This window comes from Oncorhynchus mykiss, chromosome 15 (assembly GCF_057628025.1).
Source record: "Oncorhynchus mykiss isolate SJ-2025 chromosome 15, ASM5762802v1, whole genome shotgun sequence".
Classification (NCBI taxonomy): Eukaryota; Metazoa; Chordata; class Actinopteri; order Salmoniformes; family Salmonidae; genus Oncorhynchus; species Oncorhynchus mykiss.
Genome location: NC_143036.1, coordinates 31,722,675 through 31,745,242, shown reverse-complemented (window position 1 = coordinate 31,745,242; position 22,568 = coordinate 31,722,675). Strand labels below are relative to the sequence as shown.

The window sequence follows — 22,568 nt, the reverse complement described above, 5'->3', positions numbered from 1 at the left end:
CGAACTGTGTGAAGACTATTTCTTCCTAACAAAGACAGCCAACTTTGCCAAACGGGGGATGATTTAACAAAAGCGCATTTGAGAAAAAAGCACAATCGTTGCATGACTGTACCTAACCATAAACATCAATGCCTTTCTTAAAATCAATACACATAAGTATATATTTTTAAACCTGCATATTTAGCTAAAAGAAATCCAGGTTAGCAGGCAATATTAACCAGGTGAAATTGTGTCACTTCTCTTGCGTTCATTGCATGCAGAGTCAGGGTATATGCAACAGTTTGGGCTGCCTGGCTCGTTGCGAACTAATTTGCCAGGATTTTACGTAATTATGACATAACATTGAAGGTTGTGCAATGTAACAGCAGTATTTAGACTTATGGATGCCACCCGTTAGATAAAATACCAAACGGTTCCGTATTTCACTGAAATAATAAACGTTTTGTTTTCGAGATGATAGTTTCCGGATTCTACCATATTAATGACCTACGGCTCTTATTTCTGTGTGTTATTATGTTATAATTAAGTCTATGATTTAATATTTGATAGAGCAGTCTGACTGAGCGATGGTAGGCACCAGCAGGCTCGTAAGCATTCATTCAAACAGCACTTTCGTGCGTTTTGCCAGCAGCTCTTCGCAATGCTTCAAGCATTGCGCTGTTTATGACTTCAAGCCTATCAACTCCCGAGATTAGTCAGTGTAACCGATGTGAAATGGCTAGCTAGTTAGCGGTGTGTGCGCTAATAGCTTTTCAAACGTCACTCGCTCTGAGACTTGGAGTAGTTGTTCCCCTTGCTCTGCAAGGGCCGCAGCTTTTGTGGAGCGATGGGTAACGCTGCATCGAGGGTGGCTGTTGTCGATGTGTTTCTGGTTCGAGCCCAGGTAGGAGCGAGGAGAGGGACGGAAGCTATACTGTTACACTGGCAATACTAAAGTGCCTATAAGAACATCCAATAGTCAAAGGTATATGAAATACAAATTGTATAGAGAGAAATAGTCCTATAATTCCTATAATAACTACAACCTAAAAACTTCTTACCTGGGAATATTGAAGACTCATGTTAAAAGGAACCACCAGCTTTCATATGTTCTCATGTTCTGAGCAAGGAACTGAAACGTTAGCTTTCTAACATAGCACATATTGCACTTTTACTTTCTTCCCCAACACTTTGTTTTTGCATTATTTAAACCAAATTGAACATGTTTCATTATTTATTTGAGGCTAAATTGATTTTATTGATGTATTATATTAAGTTAAAATAAGTGTTCATTAGGTATTGTTGTAATTGTCATTATTACAAATAAAAAATGTTTAAATCGGCCGATTAATCGGTATCAGATTTTTTTTGGGGTCCTCCAATAATCGGTATCGGCTTTGAAAAATCATAATCGGTCGACCTCAACTTATGAATGCCTCATGAGTAATATTCTTCTAGAACCAATGGCTATATATCATTACTTCAATGCCCAAAAATTGATGTAGCAACTGTAGATTGCTGCATATTGAAAGGAAGTCCCAAAGACCAGCAGACACACAGCCCTCCATGAATTAAGTTTGAAACCCCTGGTCTAAACTAAAAGACCATTTATAATTCAGAAGAGGAAGACGTTTTTTGTGATGTTAAAAAAAACTCCAATGTGAGCCTAGGGAACAGATTAAAGGTTGTCCAGCACTCCAGAAGCACTAAGTACTGTGTGTGTGGAGCTGCCCCTGCAGTGCAGTAGCAGAGTGTGTAGGCGTTTGTTGTTATTCTGACCTTTGTGTGTTTGACTTCCTCTGGGGAGAGAAATCAGCTCTAATTACCTCCACATATAGTATGCGTCCTAAATGGCACCCTATTCACTATATAGGATCCATAGGGTTCTGGTCAAAAGTAGTGCACTATATAGGGGATAGAGTGCCATTTGGGACATAACGTATTCTGATGTCTCTATTGGATTCACACCGCTGCATTGTTGTTGTCGATGACTCTAAACACATTTAAAAAACAGTCATGTTTCCTAACAATATGCTCTTTGTTGTGAAAAGACTTGAGAAACACACACGCAAGTACATAAGCTTGCGCACACACACACACACACACACACACAGAATCCCACTGCAGAGAGATAGCAGTGTTCATTTATTAATGGCATGGTGGACTATCCTTGAACCCAGCTAGATTCTCATGGTAGTTCTATGGATATGCTGCTGGAAGCAGACCATGTAGGAGGCAGACAAGGCCTGTAAAAATCAAGTCTGACAATCCTTTCAAGCCCCTACAGCAGGGGAGGGGATGTCTGGGTGCTTCTCATACAACACTATTATATGCTTAGATGCCAGAGGTGCAAACTGTAGGCTTTGTTTCTATGGATGCCTACTGCTATTTAGGTGCTTAGTTACATTATTTTGGAGGTAAATATGACAAATTATCATTGTGGTCCTATGTGGCTCAGTTGGTAGAGCATGGTGCTTGCATTGCCAATAATCATGGGTTTGATTCCTGCTCGGGCCACCCATTTGAAAAATTCACGCTGGGGCCACCCATATGAAAAATGTACGCTTGCATAACTAAGTTGCTGTGGATAAAATAGGCTGATTAATGGCATACAGTATGTTATTATTGTGTAACATACAGTATGTTATTGTTGTATAACATACTTGATTTTAGTGATAGGACAAACTAGGCAAACCCACCAAATGAGATTTTAACCAACAAAACAGTTTCAACTACAAGTCATTCGAAATTGCTCAACTAACTTGTCCATTACTCATGAGGGATGAGCGCTACGAGTCATGCATCTCTGTCCAGACCGGCTCTATTATGCCACACCGAGCTGATAGCTTAGCGCCTACATATTCTGTTCCAGGAGACAGATATACAGAGATACAGATGCCTGCTAATGTATCTTTTGTCTGCCCTGTTTTTCCCTGCTTTTGGACTAAATGCGCTGTGCTAGAAGCGTATTTATGGAGTAATGATGGCCGTCTGTTCGCGGATGACGCGAGCCGGAGCACATTGTGTTTCTCTCCAGTATGCTCAGCAGGTGAGACTATGAAAGCACCCATCTCGATGTGAACAAACTGTCTGCTAGTATGGGTCAGAACACACTGACACCCTGACTGTATCCCAAATGGCACCATATTCCCTACATAGTGCATAGGGCTCCAGTCAAAGCAGTGCACTGGGTCGTTCCACCAATTCTGTGCCTTTTTGATAAGTGTAACTTTGTCCAAAAACACGTTCATCTAATTTGAACATTCTGTCATAAAGAGAACATGTTCGACTTCATAAAAAAACACATTTTCCCATCTCAAGAGGTTACATTTAAAAAAAAAACACTACAGTAAGTGCCTATTAAGTGCCAAATAAAATGAGTGTTGATTGTAATAGAGATTATGATTTCATTTTAAATCAGACATAAATGCCCTTGTGACAGGGGGAATGGAAGCTTGTTGTGTGCAACAGGGAGGGGCAATTGAATACAAGCTTCACATTTGATAAACGCCCACACCAGAAGAAATCCACTTTTTCTAGCTGAAAGTCAATGGCCAGAGGTTACCCATGATGTTGCACAACGACTTAAGTCAATAAGTCCTAGTTTTAATCAAAGTATGATATAGTTGGCCTTGAAGTGACAAATCCGAACTGTCATTTTGTGCAAATCCGTCTGAATGCGTTGTCTTTTCCTATGATATGACAAATTATTTTCAGCCTATGCTTTGATTCAGGGCTGGTAACATTTATTTTAATGTTACCACCCCTTTGCATTGTTTATTAATCAGAAACAGCAAAAAAGTGATTCCTCTTTGAAGGGACAAATAGCCTTGTGTCCACTTGGCCACCTGAGCCATGGATCAAATAATAATAGGGGGTGCAACCCCCCCCCCCCCCCCTACAAAATACATATCTAACCAGTTTATAAATGGTATAATTGCATAACATGATAGCATTTGGCCTGCCCCTGTCGCCCCAAGATAAATGTTTTTGACCACTAAATTCTTGCTTCACTCCACGCTCCACTGTTTTGATTGGTGTAGCGACAGCTAGAAACCTCAAGTGTCTAGCCAGAAATTCAAGGGACTGAGCAGACCGTACATCCGCGTGCGCAATCGTGCGCATGTTGATTTTGTCCACCCACACCAGACACGATCAGGACACACAGGTTAGAATATCAAAACGGAACTCTGAACCAACTATGTTAATTGGGGACAGGTCGTAAAGCATTAAAACATTTATGGCAATTTAGATAGCTAGCTTGCTGTTGCTAGCTAATTTGTCCTGGGATATAAACATTGGGTTGTTTACCTGAAATGCACAAGGTCCTCTACTCCGACAATTAATCCGCAGATAAAAAGGGAAACAGAGTTTGTTTCTAGCAATCTCTCCTCCTTCACGTTTATTCTTCTTCTTTGGACTGACCAACTTTAAGGTGCATTTCCACCAATTGGACTGGAGTGTGGACCTCAGTTAATCTTTCAATCACCCACGTGGGTATTTGCTCCGAAAAACCAATAAGGAGATGGGAGAGGCGGGACTTGCAGCGCATCAAGCGTCACAAATATAACCAAGTTCTATTTTAGCACGTGGCTACGCAGACGCTTGTTTACGCGCGCATGCAGTGTGGGTGCAATGATTGAATAACATGTATGTGCACATTTATTCTGCAACGCTCGTGCACGTGACGCGAACGGTGTGGTCAGCATGTTATAGTTGCATGTCATTTTGCGGCGTGCATGATCATGAGCAAAGTCATTGTAGCCTATCATTTCACTTCCCCTGTGAGAACCATGAGCACAGGCTGACTTGACTTTGCTGTGCCAAAGCCTGCCAGCAGCTTACCTACCAAAGTTTGCAACGTGTCCATTACAATGTTGAAAAACACATATCAGCTATCTTTCAATAGTTATCCATATAACAGGAACTTCGTCTAAGTCTTTCTAACTAGATTCGTAGCCACAATTTTTCCTCAAATCAATGCTTATGACAATTCCAGAACCAGCCATAGGGCCACCTGGCATTGGGCCACTAATAACATTAGCTAGCTGTATAAGGTTAGCTAGCTAGTTACACTGACAGCTGTCAGTGTTCTCTATTTGTTCATGTTTATGAACTCCACATGGAAATTCCCACACCCAATAAGTAGCTTTGTCATTCTTCAGAGGTGGAACCTAAACGTGCATTTCCTTTCTCGGACAGGAAAGGTTGAAGGTGTGGCATCAACTTCCTCTGGGGGGTACTTAAAAAAAATTATACAACAGTTAACGTGTTATGCTGGTCCCGTTCAGTTTTCTACCACAAAACACCATAAAAAGGTAGAACCAGCTCACCTGCTTTTACACTATGATTTGACAATAGGCGGCACGAGTTTCAAGTTTGGGGAAGTTTCAAGTTTGGGGAAGCTAATAACACCATAAAAATGCACCTTTTATAATAAAGCATTCGATGCTTCATCGCATTTGCAGACCGACTGTATGTAAGATAGCCTACTATTGGTAATGTGATGAGTAGATTCGATAATCATAATTTATAATATAACTCAATCACTGTTCACAAAAAAAGAGAGTTCAATGCATGGCTGGCCTAGGTTGTCCTAGGTGAAGGCCTAGGATGTATCAGATACGTACTTCTTTCTTTGCACAGGAAAAATGTTGCCTTTTCTAAACACATGTCATGCAATTATGCTACACTTTATATGACTGGAGACATTTGCAGAATCCTTTGTAATACGACAAATTGCAGGTTAGCCTACTCTGCTGACACTGACAAACAGGCGTTGTCTGATCCATATAATAGGCCTACGAGAAGGGGAGACAGCAATAGAATACAATGCCCATCTAAACTGCAGGAGGAAATTATTGTCCAAAAACAAATGTACCATTTCCCCAACAATTCTAAATAGTAAGTATGTGCAGTGCACTCACCGGGGGTGCCAATAAGATAGGCTATACTGTTGTTAGCTCAATTAAGTTGAGAATTTTGATAAATTAAAATACAGATTTGAGTATTTCCTTTCCAAACTATGTTTTCCCACGACTGTATTTTGAAATATTACGAAATGCCTACGTGGGGCATCACTACTTTTCACTGACAGTCACAACTCAACAATCATATACAATGTATTTGGTATTTGTCTAGTGCACTGCCCAAATTGCGTGCGCTGTCTTTACTTCCGACAGAAGGTTTTCACCAACAACGAATGAGGCAGGAGAAGTTCCTCCCCAATTCATTTTCAACGAGGGCACGCAGAGAAATGTGCAGGGGATTGTGGGAAGGTGAGCAGCGAGAATCCTGCTAGCGCAGCGGTAGAGAAAGTTGAGTTCTGCAACTGTCGGCAAACGCGATTTTAGAACTTTTTGTTAAAAGAAGCTAATATTCCTCTGGCCAAATCATGCTTTAGTAGACTATTTTGAATGATTTTATTTATTTATGTATAGACAAGTCTAGGCTAATTAGGCTATATAATTTTGGCAATTTAATTCAACTTACTTTAGGCAAAGCTTCCCCTAGACTTATGGGCGCACTGCCTATGGATTTGACGATTAAAGGTTTAATGTTTAAAGGAATAGTTCCGCCACATTTAAACAAGAGTTCAGTTCACGTAACAGGGTTGATCTTAAAATGAAATAAATAATAATCACATTAAATAAATCATTCTTCAGAAATGACTTTGTCCAAGCAGCAAAATGACTAGAATGATGGCGAACATGGAGCAACGTTGGGGTTAAATGGGTTAAAACCTTTCTAGAAGTCACAGAGTGACAAAATGTAAAAAATAATGAAATTTGGCTCTAGCAAGTCTTTATTATTTTTTTAAATTCTCCATGTGGTCTATATTAAAGGGCACTTCATTTAAAATAACAGGCTTTTAAAATTAAATATTGGTGCACAATTTCTACTTAAAATATCAAAGGAATGCAAAAGGCACCCATTTGGGAAGCAGCCTTGTGCTTCTCTCTCTGTAGGTGTGCAGGATGAGATTGAATGAGGTGAAAAGAGATATTCCATAGGACAGGATACGGGCCATATGAAAGGATTATCATGATACAAATGAGGTGGTTTAGCGTTGGGGTGCATGTTTTGGATGGATTTCAGTTTGTACATTGAGTACTGTTATGTAAAAAAAGTATAAACAGCACGTTTCTTTGAATATGGTGATTACGTATGAGTTTTACTGATTATAGACACTAGGGGGAGTGACCTCCTCGAACACTGAGGTACGCTGAGAGGAACTGAACCCGGTGAACTGATGGACAAAAGCATTCACACAAAACACAAAGACACACACCGATGCATGCACGAGCACAAACACACACGCACAGGCGCAGACAGTCAGACAGACAGGCGGTGACACACGTACACAAAGACACACACAGTCGCACACACACACTTCCCCCAACTAAGCTAATATGAGCACTGAGCTTATAAGCCCCATTCGATTACACAGAACACCAGCTGAGTTTGGTAGATAACTTATCCAACTCAATCACCCTAGAGTAGTGGTTTTTCCAGAGTATATTTACAAAAAAAATTGGGAAGAAAAACACAACTGTTTCATTTGAGATGCATCAAGATTCCTGGCATACCGTTGGCACCAGGGAGAATGTTGGAGTGATTGTGGAAATATAGACCTTTGAGAGAGCAAACAGAGCTCAGTTGAAGGCAATAAAAGAAGCACGTTTCTCTTTGAGAAGGTAAAAGTGAGGAACGTTGCTCACTCAATGCTCATTCAAAGCTGCGTACATGGGTGCGTCCCCTATTCTTTATATAGTGAAGTAGTGCACTATATAGGGACTAGGGGGGCCGTTTGAGATGCAACACATGCCTCCTATGGTGGCTGTGACGGACAGTCTTCTCTCAGACTGGTTTACTATAGGGTGCCAGTGTGATGATAGATCTTCTCCCAGCTCATACAAAGAGGCTGGAATTAACTAGACATCCCAGGCCACACTCAACGGGTGAAAAATGACTTGATGTGCGTCCCAAATGGCACCCTATTCCCTATGTAGTGCACTACTTTTGAACAGGGCCCAGGGGGCAATTTCACCTGACAATGCCCCTTCACACTTCAAACATCCTAGAATTCTGGCATTTCCCCACAACTACTGCTCTAACACAATGTTTGGTTGTGTCTTATCCACAATTTTTGTATTGGCAGTAGGGCTGGAATAACATGTTTTATTATGATCATTGTGATACTTCTTTTTGCAATACTTTTTTTGACTCAATGTCTTGTGAATTGTAATATTGTAATCAAGAAAAATGTTTTTTTTCCTGGCATTATTTAAAAGACCTACAGTGCATTCGGAAAGTATTCAGACCGCTTGACATTTTTGTCTGTGTGCTTAGAGTCGTTGTCCTGTTGGAAGGTGAACCTTCGCCCCAGTCTGAGTTCCTGAGCACTCTGGAGCAGGTTTTCTCCAATGATTTCTCTGTACTTTGCTCCGTCTCATCTTTCCCTCGATCCAGACTAGTCTCCCAGTCCCTGCCGCTCAAAAACATCTCAAAAGCATGATGATGCCACCACCATGCTTCACAGTAGGGATGGTGCCAGTTTTCCTCCAGATGTGACGCTTGGCATTCAGGCCAAATAGTTCAATCTTGGTTTCATCAGACCAGAAAATCTTGTTTCTCATGGTCTGAGAGTCTTTAGGTAACTTTTGGCAAACTCCAATCAGGCTGTCATGTACCTTTTACTGAGGACTCCTCAGGCTTCTGTCTGGCCACTCTACCATAAAGGCCCGATTGGTGGAATGCTGCAGAGATGGTTGTACTTCTGGAAGGTTCTCCTGTCTCCACAGAGGAACTCTTGAGCTTTGTCAGAGTGACCATCGGGTTCTTGGTCCCTTCTCCCCCGATTGTTCAGTTTGGCCAGGTGGTTCCAAACTTCTTCCATTTAAGAATGAGGGAGGCCACTGTGTTCTTGGGGACCTTCAATGCTACAGACATGTTTTGCCCTTCCTCAGATCTTTGCCTTGGCACAATACTGACTCAGAGCTCTACGGACAATTCCTTCGACCTCATTGCTTGGTTTTTGCTCTGAAATGCATTGTCAACTGTGGGACCTTATATAGACAGGTGTGTCTTTCCAAATCATGTCCAATCAATTGAATTTACCACAAGTGGACTCCAATCAAGTTGTAGAAACATCTCAAGGATGATCATTGGAAACAGGATGCACCTGAGCTCAATGTTGAGTCTCATAGCAAAGGGTCTGAATACTTATGTAAATAAGGTATTTCTGTTTTTATTTGTATACATTTGCAAACATTTCTTAACCTGTTTTCGCTTTGTCATTATAGGGGTATTGTGTGCAGATTGATGAGGGAAAAAAATAATTTAATCAATTTTAGAATAAGGATGTAACATAACAAAATGTGGAAATGTCAAGGGGTCTGAATTAAGTGCGCTGTAAATAACATAGTAATACAACAAATCTCCTGACCTGTGTCTAAGATGTAGAAGTATCTGCCTCCATCACACCACCATTAAACCCTATAGATGAACTAGATGTATTTATTTTTGCCCCCCTTTTCTCCACCCTATGGGACTCCCAATCACGGCCGGTTGTGACACAGCCCGGGAACGAACCCGGGTCTGTAGTTATGCTTTTAGCACTGCGATGCAGCGCCTTAGACTGCTGCGTCACTCAGGAGGCCCCCTAGATTGTTTGTTTTTTTACAAATTGCTGTTGGCTTTCTGCCTATTTGTCTCAGAGAATGATTTTTCTCTGATGTGTATGTAGCCCGGTATGGGGCAATTGCTTCTGCAGACATACACAACCAGTCAAAAATGTTAGAAAACCTACACATTCAAGGGTTTTTCTTTATTTTTACTATTTTATACATTGTAGAATAATAGTGAAGACATCAAAACTATGAAAAAACACATATGGAATTATGTAGTAACCAAAAAAGTTTTAAACAAATCAAAATAGATTTTATATTTGAGACTCTTCAAATAGCTACCCGTTGCCTTGATGACAGCTTTGCACACTCTTGGCATTCTCTCAACCAGCTTCATGAGGGAGTCACCTGGAATGCATTTCAAATAACAGGTGTGCCTTCTTAAAAGTGAATTTGTGGAATTTCCTTCTTAATGCGTTTGAGCCAATCAGCTGTGTTGTGACAAGGTTATATGTCCATATGTTATGGCAAGAACAGCTCAAATATGCAAAGACAAACGACAATCCTTCATTACGTTAAATATTCCGTATTTACTGACCTTCATGTCTTAAAGAACTTTGAACGTTTCTTCAAGTGCAGTCGCAAAAACCATCAAGCACTGTGATGAAACTGGCTCTCTTAACTCTTGGAACTACCGCTCCCGGATCCGGGAGAATTGTCATTAACTGACACTAATTAGCATAACGCAACGGACAAAAAAATATTACTAGACAATATTCATATTCATGAAATCACAGGTGAAATATATTGAAACACAGCTTAGCCTTTTGTTAATCACCCTGTCATCTCAGATTTTGAAATTATGCTTTACAGCCAAAGCAAGACAAGCATTTGTGTAAGTTTATCGATAGCGTAGCATAGCATTATGCCTAGCTAGCAGCAGGCAGCTCGGTCACAAATCAGAAAAGCAATCAAATGAAATCGTTTACCTTTGAGCTGCGGATGTTTTCACTCACGAGACTCACAGTTAGACAGCAAATGTTCCTTTTTTCCATAAAGATTATTTTTTGTAGCCAAAATAGCTCCGTTTGTTCTTCACGTTTGGCTGAGAAATCGACCGGAAATTGCAGTCACGACAACGCCGAAAAATATTCCAAATTCGATCCATAATATCGACAGAAACATGGCAAACGTTTTTTATAATCAATCTTCAAGGTGTTTTTCAAATATCTATTCGATAATATATCAACCGGGTCAGTTGGCTTCTTAGTAGGAGCGAGAGAAACAATTACCACTTGACCACTTACGCAATGTTGTCGCTCATGCTCATTTTTCTAAATAAAAGCCTGAAACTATGTCTTGTGACACTAGACACATTAGGGAAGCCATAGAAAAAGGAATCTGGTTGCTATCCCTTTCACTGCTCAATAGGGACGCATAGGAACGCAGAGGTTTCTAAATATATCCAATCAGGAAGTGACTCTTTTCTCAGGCTTTCGCCTGCAATATCAGTTCTGTTATGCTCACAGACAATATTTTGACAGTTTTGGAAACTTTAGAGTGTTATCTATCCTAAGCTGTCAAAACTGAAATTGTAACCAGCTTTGTTTGTATGGCTTGTTTAAGAAAGGGCGATACTTTAAACAAAATGTCATTTTCAATTAGATGGAAATGAGAAATCTGTATGAAGGCAAAAAGGCAATTTTTGAGCAAAGGATGACCCTTTCTTAATAATCTACTGGAGATCCATTTTGGATTTAAGTATAATTTATGTATGAGTGAAGCTTTTAGTGAGAGGTTTAAAGCTTTAATATTTAATCATTTTAGCCCCCCAAACTCATATTCATTATATAAATAGGTATGTTTAATTTTGTCTGGCTTAGCATTCCAAATAAAATGAATTTTTTTTTGCTCATATGATTTAAAAAAACGAGTCATCTGGAGTGAGCAGTGCCATTAGTAAGTAATTAAACTGTGATAGGACCAAAAAGTTATTCAATGTGATTTTTCCATAAATAGACGAGTCTCCATGGTTGCAGAATCTTATCAATTTTGGCAACCTTCTATTGAAATGAATTGTGGTAAGTTCATTTATATTTTTTGAGATGTGAATACCAAGTATGTCTACTACACCCTAAGCCCAACTACAAGGTAGTGTAAACACTGTTTTTCTTTTTACGATCCAGTATGAAATATGGTACACGTGTCATAATTAGGTTTTAATCCCGAGAGGCCAGAAAAGTGATCAAGATCTTCAATTAGACTGTTCAGGGATCCAGATTGCGGACTTAGAAAAAAAACTAGAGTCATCAGCATACATTGACACTTTTGTTTTTATCCCCTGTATTTCTAAACACTTGATGTTCTTGTTTTAATAGCTAGCATTTCAATGGCCATAATAAACAGATATGGAGACAACGGACAGCCTTGTTTTACTCCTCTTAAAAGCTCACTACTTTCTGAGTGGTAAACATTATTTACTATTTTACATCTGGGGTTGCTGTACATAACTTTAACCCATTGTATAAGAGATTCAACAAAATTAAAGTAATCCACGCATTTATTTATAAATTCTGGTCGTACTTTATCAAACACCTTTTCAAAATCTGCTATGAAGACCAGGCCTGGTATCTTTGTTTCATAATGTTCAATTGTTGCAAGTAATTGTTGTATTTTATCTCCAATATATTATCCATGTAAAAAACCTGTCTGATCAAGGTGAACAATATTTGGTAAAACCTTTTTTTATTCTATGTGCCCTGCATTTCACCTGGATTTTCACATCACAACATTGAAGTGTTAGTTTTTTAAATGGATTGGATCTTTATACTTACCACCTGGGTTCTGTTTTAGTAGTAATGAAATCAGACCTTCTTTTTGAGTACCTGAAAGTCTACCATTTGTATAGGAGTAATTAAAATATGTTAATAAGGGATCTCCGAGTACTTCAAAAAAAGGTCTGATATACCTTTACTGGTATACCGTCAAGCCGTGGTGTTTTTCCAGACTGAAAAGATTTTATTACCTCAAAGTTCCTCTTCTGTAAGTTGGCCTTCACACGGGTCTTTCTGTAAATTTGTTATTTTTACGTTATTATTATTAGGAAAGAAATCCTTATAGTGTTACGGAGAGTGAATGAGGACCCAAAAGCGAACTAACTTAAACAGAGCTTCTTTAATAACCAAACATAGGTAGGCTCAGATAGACCGGCAGATTCCGACAGGACAGGACAAGGTTACAGCAAACATGACGATAGTCTGGTTCAGGCATGAAACACAACAAACAAGAATCCGACAAGGACAGGAGCAGAAACAGAGAGAGATATAGGGACCTAATCAGAGGGAAAAAGGGAACAGGTGGGAAAAGGGGTGACGAGGTGGTTAGGAGGAGACAAGACACAGCTGGGGGAAAGAGGGGGAGAAAAGGTAACCTAACAACGACCAGCAGAGGGAGACAGGGTGAAGGGAAAGGACAGAGACAAGACACAACATGACAGTACATGACATATAGTTAACATCATTCAGTGGATATTCAGGAGACTGAAAATAAAACATACACTTTCCTCTTTCAAAATATAATTTGGTGAATCATGGATAACTCCATTTGTAATGAGTTTCTGTAAATTATTTTTGGTAGATTTTCTATGTTGAAGATTCAAGAAAAAAAGTTTTTCATCATTTTCATTCCAATTTGCTTTATTTTTGTAATACATTACACCTAATCGTTCTTGAATAAGTACCTCCAATTCTTTTTGTTTTTCCTCTAACCTATTTTGTGCCGCTATACTACAGTTTCCATTACCTTCTACCTGCGCTGTTACTTCCTCTATTTCCTTTATTAGTCTAATCTTTTTTTGACCTAAACTGTTTTTGTTTTAATGATGAGTGTTGTATTGAAAGTACATTTGAAAGTGTCCCATGCAATAAGGGGAACTGCTGTACCTATGCTGTACAAGAAAGTCAATTATGAATTATTTTGTCTTAGTTGAGAACAAATTGTCATCCAATAGGCTTGGATTAAATTTCCAAAATCCCTGTCCAAGTAGAAATTTTGTAAGAGTTAAATGGAGGCCAATTAGATGGTGGTCTGAACCCATTCGGTCTCCTATTAATACTTTTTTCTACTTTTGATGCCAGCAAGAATGAGACCAGGAAGTAATCAAGACTGCTAGCTTGATTAAGCCGCCTCCAAGTTTATCTCACTAGGCCAGGGTTTTTCACCCTCCATATATCCACTAGTTCTAATGTATCAATGATCTTTGTGCTTGAGGGTGATCGTTTGTAGAGTGATTTCCTGTACGATCCATTGAGGTACTTAAAACCGTATTATAATCTCCCACCATAATAATAGATTCTTTCGTCGCTTGTGAGCTCAACAGATTATTATATATATTTTCGAAAAAGTGTGGATCATCGTTATTTGGCCCATATAGATTCATTAGCCAGATCTGTTTTTGGTCCAATAGCATATTTAAAATAATCCATCTTCCTTGAGGATCTGTTTGCACAGCTTGCACAATCGGATCAACATTTGTATTAATTAGTCAAATCACACCTTTTGAGTTTCTTTGCCCGTGACAAAAATATATTTCTCCCTCCCAGTCCTTTTTCCACCCAATCTCATCTATATTTGTAGAATGAGTTTCCTGTAAACAATAGATATTATATTTGTTCTATTTTAGCCATGTAAAAATGTATATTTTTTGATCTGCTAAGCCATTCCAATTATAACTTTCTATATTTATTTCCCCACTTACCATAATGATACTTACCACAACCAATGTTTGTAAACTTACCATTAAAAAGCACCATGATGATTAAGTGTCCATATAGCTGTACCATAATAATATGCACTGTTAAGCTGCAACTTTGTAAACCTCCAATTGTCTTAATATTCTGCCCACTAAAAACTCCCACCATATTTAGGTCTGTTGCTACTAAGACCATCAGACCATCTCCCTGATGCGTCCTAAGGCAAACCCTTGGCCGCCAATTGGTGTTGGCCAGAAGGAAATATGGGCAGTCCCATGATAACAACATAAATATCTATGAGGATGCTTAAGAGAACTAACCAAATAACATGGAAAACAGTAAAAAAAAAATATATATATATAAGAAAATAGTAACAATATCAGATAATATTAATAGAAATAATAACAGCACAATCTTATAAATGCCTGCTCATATATTTAGAAAGTCCTAGCAAGGCTGTAAGCATGTCAACCCAGCCTGCTCAGTTCATTTTATACAATTTTTTTTATTTTATTTAATGAAGAGAAAACAACCTAAATATATCTCAAGACCAGTCCTTTTTTTATGACCATTAAATGCAAGACATATTTCATGTAGTCCTCATTATATCCTGTTCTATTTCGACAAAAGAAGGAAAATGGAGCATAGATTCTAACGGCCGCTAATGACCGCAAGTAAAATGTGTCTTAGTCATCGCATCATATCCTGTTTATCTATTTATATATATTATCACATTATATAACAGTATTCCTGTTATATCGTGCCACGGCCGTGCCAGAGCCGACCGCAAGCCAAACACCCAGGCCTATATCATTAGGATCAATAATATAAAAGGTAACATAGATAGCTTAAATAGAAATATATAATGTACCTTTCTCTCGCTTAGAGAAGTGCTTCCATAAGCCAATTATTGTATTAGTTTTACCGTTAACTTGAATCACTTTATCCCAGTGTTAACCAGCCTGCCACACACTAGAGACAACAACCCTCTTGACAATACCTAATCCATCCATTTGCCAGTGTGTATCGGAAGAATAATCATCATTTACATTTTTTATATTGAGATGGATTTATTTTTACGTGAAAGGTAATAACACCAATTATTTTAGGATTGCATAGGCCTATTCCTATAGAGAACCTAGGCAGGTTTTTAATGATATAATCCTTTATCCTAGCCCTAACAATAAATCTATGAATATTTATTCAGTTTTATCTTAAAAGCGAATTGTTCCGTTTCACATCGGCAAACAAGGGCCGCACTATATAACAGCTTTTAGGTCATAATATACCCAACCTCTACAATTTAAGCCATATCATATTTAAACAAAACAAAAAAACTACCTTGGTATTGCCAATGTACAATCGTCAAATGAAATACATAAAAAATCATGTGTATCAGGGACTACTTCAAAAGGAGGTAGCTATCACTCACAGCCGCGTTGTAATCTTCGAGTCCTTGAACATTCGGTTGTTTACTTACAATGTTTCGACCAGGAAGTACGTTGTTCATTCAGATTGCCTGCTGCAGTTGTTTGAGAGATGTCCAGTTTGCAGCCGAACCTGCAACATAGAGAAGACCAGCAAGGGGACCCTCAGCATCACGCAGACATGACTTCGCCGTGAGCATTCCTATACATGGAACAGGGAGGACACTTGAATTAGGTTGGTGACATTTGACCTGTTCAAAGGTCAAAACAGTTTAGAGTTTTGTCCCAATTCACCTTCATAACCTAGCCTGGTGGAACCAGCCTGATCACTGCGTTTACCATTCTATTCACTTCACATATGATATCTGAAGTGAAATTGAAAGGTGAATGCAGCGATCAGGTTGGTTCCACTACGCTAATCATGACCACCATTGATAATGTAATCAGTGCTCCGTGTTTGTGTGTGACAGACCAGTGTCTTTGATGAGGGGTCAGGAACTGATCTATGCTGCCATGCCCATCAATGGGGCGCTGGCATAGACCTTACCTCCAGCCTCACCTCTTGCCTGCTCACCAACGGTCGTCGATGGGGTTGCCCAGAATTAGGTAGGTATAGTCTGACCTCTTCAAACTTCAACATAGTATATTTTTGTTTGTCAAATATCACCTATCCTAACTGCCGTTGGTAATAGAACCGCGACTGTGTATGTGTTCACAGATGCGTCTATGGAACAAGCACTTGGAGACTTGCAAGATGATGTGAGTCCCGACTGACAGACGGGCTTGATACTGATGTCTCTAAATGGAGAGAGATCTTGCACTCCGCATTAAAATTGTACTTGACACAACTTTTACTTATATGGTCTTTTTCTGTTAATGAATTGAGGGAGAAACCCTGTTTATTCCGCACCAGGATCAACTCCTGTTGAATACGGGACACCACAAAGGAAGGTATGATCGCCCCGACATGTTTTCCAAGGTAGCCCCATTACCACCAGGCAATGCCGATGGGCGCAGTATCTGTATCAGCTGGGAAGGATGATGAAAGGTGTACATTGTTATATTAGCAGAACACTGCTTCTATGGTATTATGTAAAGGGTTGTTTATTCTACATTGACCTGTTGATACATTTCAAAGTGATCAAAACACTTTTTTTTACAATATCTACATAAATTCAGAAATTGCAGTCTTCTCACATTACTCTGTAGGCTACTGACCTATTCAAAGCTTCCTCCGGCATCTCACCATACAGTTGCCTGTAGTTATTGAACTCAACCTGCAGGAGCTTTGAATGTTGTGATTGAGTGGGGGGAAACAGCTGCAGGCAAGGTTCTGACAGATGGGTGTGTCTTGGTGGTGACAAGGACACACCCAAGAAATACACACATCAAACCACACCCCCAAGCCAACTCACGTTTGGCTTCTGTCATGGCTGCCAGCATTTCTTGAGGGGCAAGCCAAAAAACGAGGCCAAATCAGCGGTTCCTCTATTCTATAAGATGTGGCCATCTATTGATTTTATGTTACTAAACGATCACAGTAGTAATTCTTCAACGAGTCTGTTACCGCGGTTTGTGTTTTGAGCACATACCCCCTAAAAGGTCTGTTCCTGGCCCTGGACAGACGGGTAGCCAGAGATGAAAATCAAACAAGGTTCTCAGCTGCAATACGGGGCCACAGTTCCATGTTTTTGGTGTTTTGTTCAAATTCAAACAAAGAGAGAAAACAACCCCCCCCCCCACCCTCCATTGTCTGTGTCCATGTCCGCTATGAAAGGTGCGAGTTGATTTTGAAGCTCGCTGGTCGCCGAAGCTCTCAGGGAGTCGCTCTGTCTTTCTCGACTCGTCTTTATTCCTCTCTTTCTACCTCGGTCTGCGGTTCAATTGAAGGGTATTGAGTTTGGGGTGTTGCTAATTTTGTCTCTTTTTCTTCTGTCTTCCAGAGTGCTGGGTCCAGCTGTAACCTTCAGGGTGGGCACCAACCCTCACAATGTTAGCACTGCAGATGTGGCTCGCGTTGCAGGTAGGACCATTCTCACATTTACACCAACCCATATCACCCAAGATCCACCCACCATTATCATGACCGATCATCATCATTTATTGAATAATGTGTCCCCGAACAAAGGGGGGGTAGGCCCACATTTTTTTCCCTTAACTGACTTGCCTAGTTAAATAAAGGTCAAATAAAACATACAATTCACACACATGCGCATGTACACTGACAGTCACACAGCACACACACACAATGAGACACACAGGGTTTGTGTGCTCTACCCATGCAGCACACAAACCCACACAGCAAGTAGAAATGATTAGCTACATTTCTAACTCAGCACATTTAAATAGAAAGAACCACATTGTGCCAATGACCTCCATTGTACTGGATTTAATTTCCACCACCTACACACCATTTTGTCATGTTCTCTCTGTTTGAGTAAATGAGAGCCTCAGATCCACCGCGCTTGATAGGGGGGGTAGGTATCACAGTGTCCTTCTAGTCCGGACAAGCCCATGTCTATAAGATTATTAACATGGTGTAATGACCAATGAGGATCATTTTCACACAGGATAACAAGCTGGACACACTGCTGTTCCTACTGAGATACATAGACTGCATCCCAAATGGCAGCCGATTCCCTATTTAATGCCCTACTTTTGACCAGGGCCCATAGGCTTAGTATTAGGGCTCTAGTCAAAAGTGGTGCACTATATAGGGCGTAGGGTGCCATTTGGGACGGAGAGTGTGACTCTCAGACAAGCTAGTCTTCGTATAGCCAGATGTGGTCTGATAGAAAGGTGTCATGGCGAGAGAGAGAAAAATAGGATTTGATATTTCCAGTATGCACCGCTCCTGCACCGCACCACAACACAACGCTGGCATTGTCTGAACTTGGGACAACACGGGAGGGTGTCGCCCTTGCTTCGATTGGAATTGACTTTGCGAAGCAGAGAGCAACAGTCCAACAGTCAATAACACCGGGGTTGGAACAACAACAGTAACAACACTAGCACAAACCTCATGGAGCCTTTTTTTTATTGGCTGAAATGTGCTGTTGTTCCATTGAGAGGAATTTGGCACCACTCTACTCCTGTTGTATTATAGGGTGGTATATGGGGGTTTGTTTCTGTCCTATCCATTTACAGAGATGCTACAACAACAACACTACACTCTTAGGGGGAAAAAAGGTGCTAACTAGAACCATACAGGCTTCTTCGGTTTGTCCCCATAGTGAAACCCTTTTTGGTGCTAAGTTGAACCCTTTGCAGAGGGTTCTATCTAGAACCCTATATGTAGGGTTCTTCAAAGAACCCCCTGTATATGGTTCTACCTAAAATCCTCTATGAAGGGATCTACCAAGAACCATTTCATCCTCTAAATGGTCTTCCTAGAACCATGAAGGGAACCTATGAAGGGTTCTACTGAGAACTATTTTTTTTTATCTTTGGAGGGTTCTTCCTATGAACAGTTCCACCAGCCTTATTAGCCTTTTAAATGTAATTATTTATGACAATACATTACATATAAACTCAGCAAAAAAAGAAACATCCCTTTTCAGAACCCTGTCTTTCAAAGATAATTCGTAAAAATCCAGATAACTTCATAGATCTTCATTGTAAAGGGTTTAAACACTGTTTCCCATGCTTGTTCAATGAACCATAAACAATTAATGAACATGCACCTGTGGAACGGTTAAGACACTAACAGCTTACAGACGGTAGGCAATTAAGGTCACAGTTATGAAAACTTAGGATACTAAAGAGGCCTTTCTACTGACTCTGAAAAACACAAAAAGAAAGATGCCCAGGGCCCCTGCTCATCTGTGTGAACATGCCTTTGTCATTCTGCAAGGAGGCATGAAGACTGCAGATGTAGCCAGGGCAATAAATTGCAATATCAGTACTGTGAGACGCCTAAGACAGCACTACCGGGAGACAGGACGGACAGCTGTTCGTCCTCGCAGTGGCAGACAACTTGTAACAAAACCTGCACAGGATATGTACATCCGAACATCACACCTTCGGGACAGGTACAGGATGGCAACAACAACTGCTCGAGTTACACTAGGAACGCGCAATCCCTCCATCAGTGCTGACTGTCTACAATAGGCTGAGAGAGGCTGGACTGAGGGCTTGTAGGCCTGTTGTAAGGCAGTTATTCACGAGACATCACCGGCAACCACGTCGCCTATAGGCACAAACCCACCGTCGCTGGACCAGACAGGACTGCCAAAAAGTGCTCTTCACTGACGAGTTGCGGTTTTGTCTCACCAGGGGTGATGGTCGGACATCATCGGACTGAACCTTTTGTTATTGCAGGCATTCTCAACGCTGTGCGTTACAGGGAAGACATCCTCCTCCCTCATGTGGTACCCTTCCTGCAGGCTCATCCTGACAGGACTCTCCAGCATGACAATGCCACCAGCCATCCTGCTCGTTCTGTGCGTGATTTCCTGCAAGATAGGAATGTCAGTGTTCTGCCATGGCCAGCGAAGAGCTCGGATCTCAATCCCATTGAGCACGTCTGGGACCTGTTGGATCAGAGGGTGAGGGCTAGGGCCATTCCCCCCAGAAACTTGCAGGTGCCTTGGTGGAAGAGTGGGGTAACATCTCACAGCAATAACTGGCAAATCTGGTGCAGTCCATGAGGAGGAGATGCACTGCAGTACTTAATGTCACACTTAAGGCCACACCAGATACTGACTGTTACTTTTGATTTTGTACCCCCCCCCCCCCCCCCCCTCGTTCAGGGACACATTATTCAATTTCTGTTAGTCACATGTCTGTGGAACTTGTTCAGTTTGTCTCAGTTGTTGAAACTAGTTATGTTCATACAAATATTTACACATGTTAAGTTTGCTGAAAATAAACGCAGTTGACAGTGAGAGGACGTTTATTTTTTTGCTGAGTTTATATGGGCCTAGTTATACCCTAACACAGTGGTGTTATGAATCTCCTGGTTTACAGGCCACATTATGCTGGCTTGCAAGTGAATTGTAATACGGAGTTAGGCTATCGAACAAGTTACATTTTTAATCACCTGGAACCTGCATTAAGAATGACTGGCAGTGTATGGAAGGTTAAATACTGAGACTACCTCAATCATCTAAACTGAAACAACCATCTCAGCAACGGGTGAAATAAATCCAATTACTAACAGATTGGATTAGTTTAGAAAACTATATATTATTTATATTTGTGTAGCATAAAATTAATCAACCAATCAATGCAAAAAACACAGATATTACAGTAAAACACACAATTCAAAAAATCCCACTGCAAAAGAGCATGCTGGGAAATAGTATATATATGGTTGTATGTAGAGCCTTTCTTGCCTCCCAAAGAATCCTTCTTGCCTTCCAAAGAATCATCAAAGACCCCGTTCTTCCAAAAACGGTTCCTATAATATTCAAGGTTCTAGGTAAAACCCTTTCTAGGTAAAACCCTTGTCTTTTAGAGGGTCCTTCTGATCAAAATAGTCCTTGGTAGAACCCCTCCACAAAGAACCCTTTTGGAACCCTTTTTTTCTAAGTGTATGAAATAGGTAGAAGGGGTTTTGGGGCTTGGGGTGTGATATGATTTGAGACATAAAGATGGCTGGAAGATGATGAAAATGTGTCTGGAATGGTTGGTGTTACATGGGTTTTGAAGCTGGGATTGTGCAAGCACCAGAATAACAGTTATTCCATGGTTCTACGTCCATTGGTACTAGGTTGAGATACTTTCTTTGTGTGTGTGTACATGCCTGAATGCTTGTGCCTACATGCCTGTGTGTGTGTTTCTGTGTGCGTGCTCATGCGTGCGTCTGTCTATGCGGAGTGATTTGAGTGTTGATTAGGCACCGTGGTGGGGGACCTAATGACTGCAGCGAAATGCCAGACCAAATGTTAAGTCAACATTATCAGCAGCCTGACTGCTATTGATGAATTATGAATCCAGCTGACCAGAATACCAATGACTGACCGAGATTTGCCTGTCAGGAAGAATACTTAGATATCCCCCTTACAAGGTTTCAGTTGGGAAATTAATAGGGCATGTATACATGTAGATTTACAGGAAAGCCGTAGATTTACAGGAAAGCCGTAGATTTTCAGGAAAGCCGTAGATTTTCAGGAAAGCCGTAGATTTACAGGAAAGCAGTAGATTTTCAGGAAAGCCGTAGATTTACAGAGAAATATATTACAATGTTACACATTTACCATAATATACAGTAGTATAAAGTTGTGTATAAAGATTCATATACTTAGAATAAGAAATATTCAGTTTGTATACGGAAGTCAAACACATAACTATTATCCTGCATTATTATAAATTGTTTTCCTGAATGTTTTACAACTATAAAACACCCAAAGATCAAGGACAACTGCGGTACAGTGACTAGTGTGATATGATCATTTTTCATGATTTCAAAGCCATCTCTTGCCGGTACTTCAGAAACAAAATGAAGATTCTCTGGGTTGAATGTGAAACAGAAACTGAATAACACTCTGCCTCCTGGGTAATCCTGGGTTACATTTGACCTCTGTTTGCCAGTGCATGAACAACATGGCCGCCTGATGAACTCGTCGGGCACACACACACACACACACACACACACACACACACTCGTCAAACCCTTGGGCTCATTGTGTGTTGACCATTGACTGGTTTCCAGGTTTGTGGAAAATAAATGGAGGAATTGTAAGGTGTTTCTTTAGTTTAGCTCTATAGTGAGTATTTTTCTTCAAAAAGCATTCTGTTGACAATAAAGCAATTTTGGTGGAAATGGTCAGAACAAGAAC

General features: G+C 40.2%; 1 protein-coding gene across 5 annotated transcripts in view; it reads left to right on the top strand.

Moving 5' to 3' along the window:
• ptprn2 (protein tyrosine phosphatase receptor type N2) overlaps positions 1-22,568 on the top strand; it is a 266,847-nt gene that overhangs the window by 98,140 nt on the left and 146,139 nt on the right. For all 5 annotated transcript variants that reach the window (XM_090199919.1, XM_090199918.1, XM_021563054.3 and 2 more), the window contains exon 10: positions 17,730-17,809. In XM_090199919.1, coding sequence (XP_090056045.1) covers positions 17,730-17,809 — 80 coding nt within the window. The remainder of the gene's footprint in view (positions 1-17,729; positions 17,810-22,568) is intronic.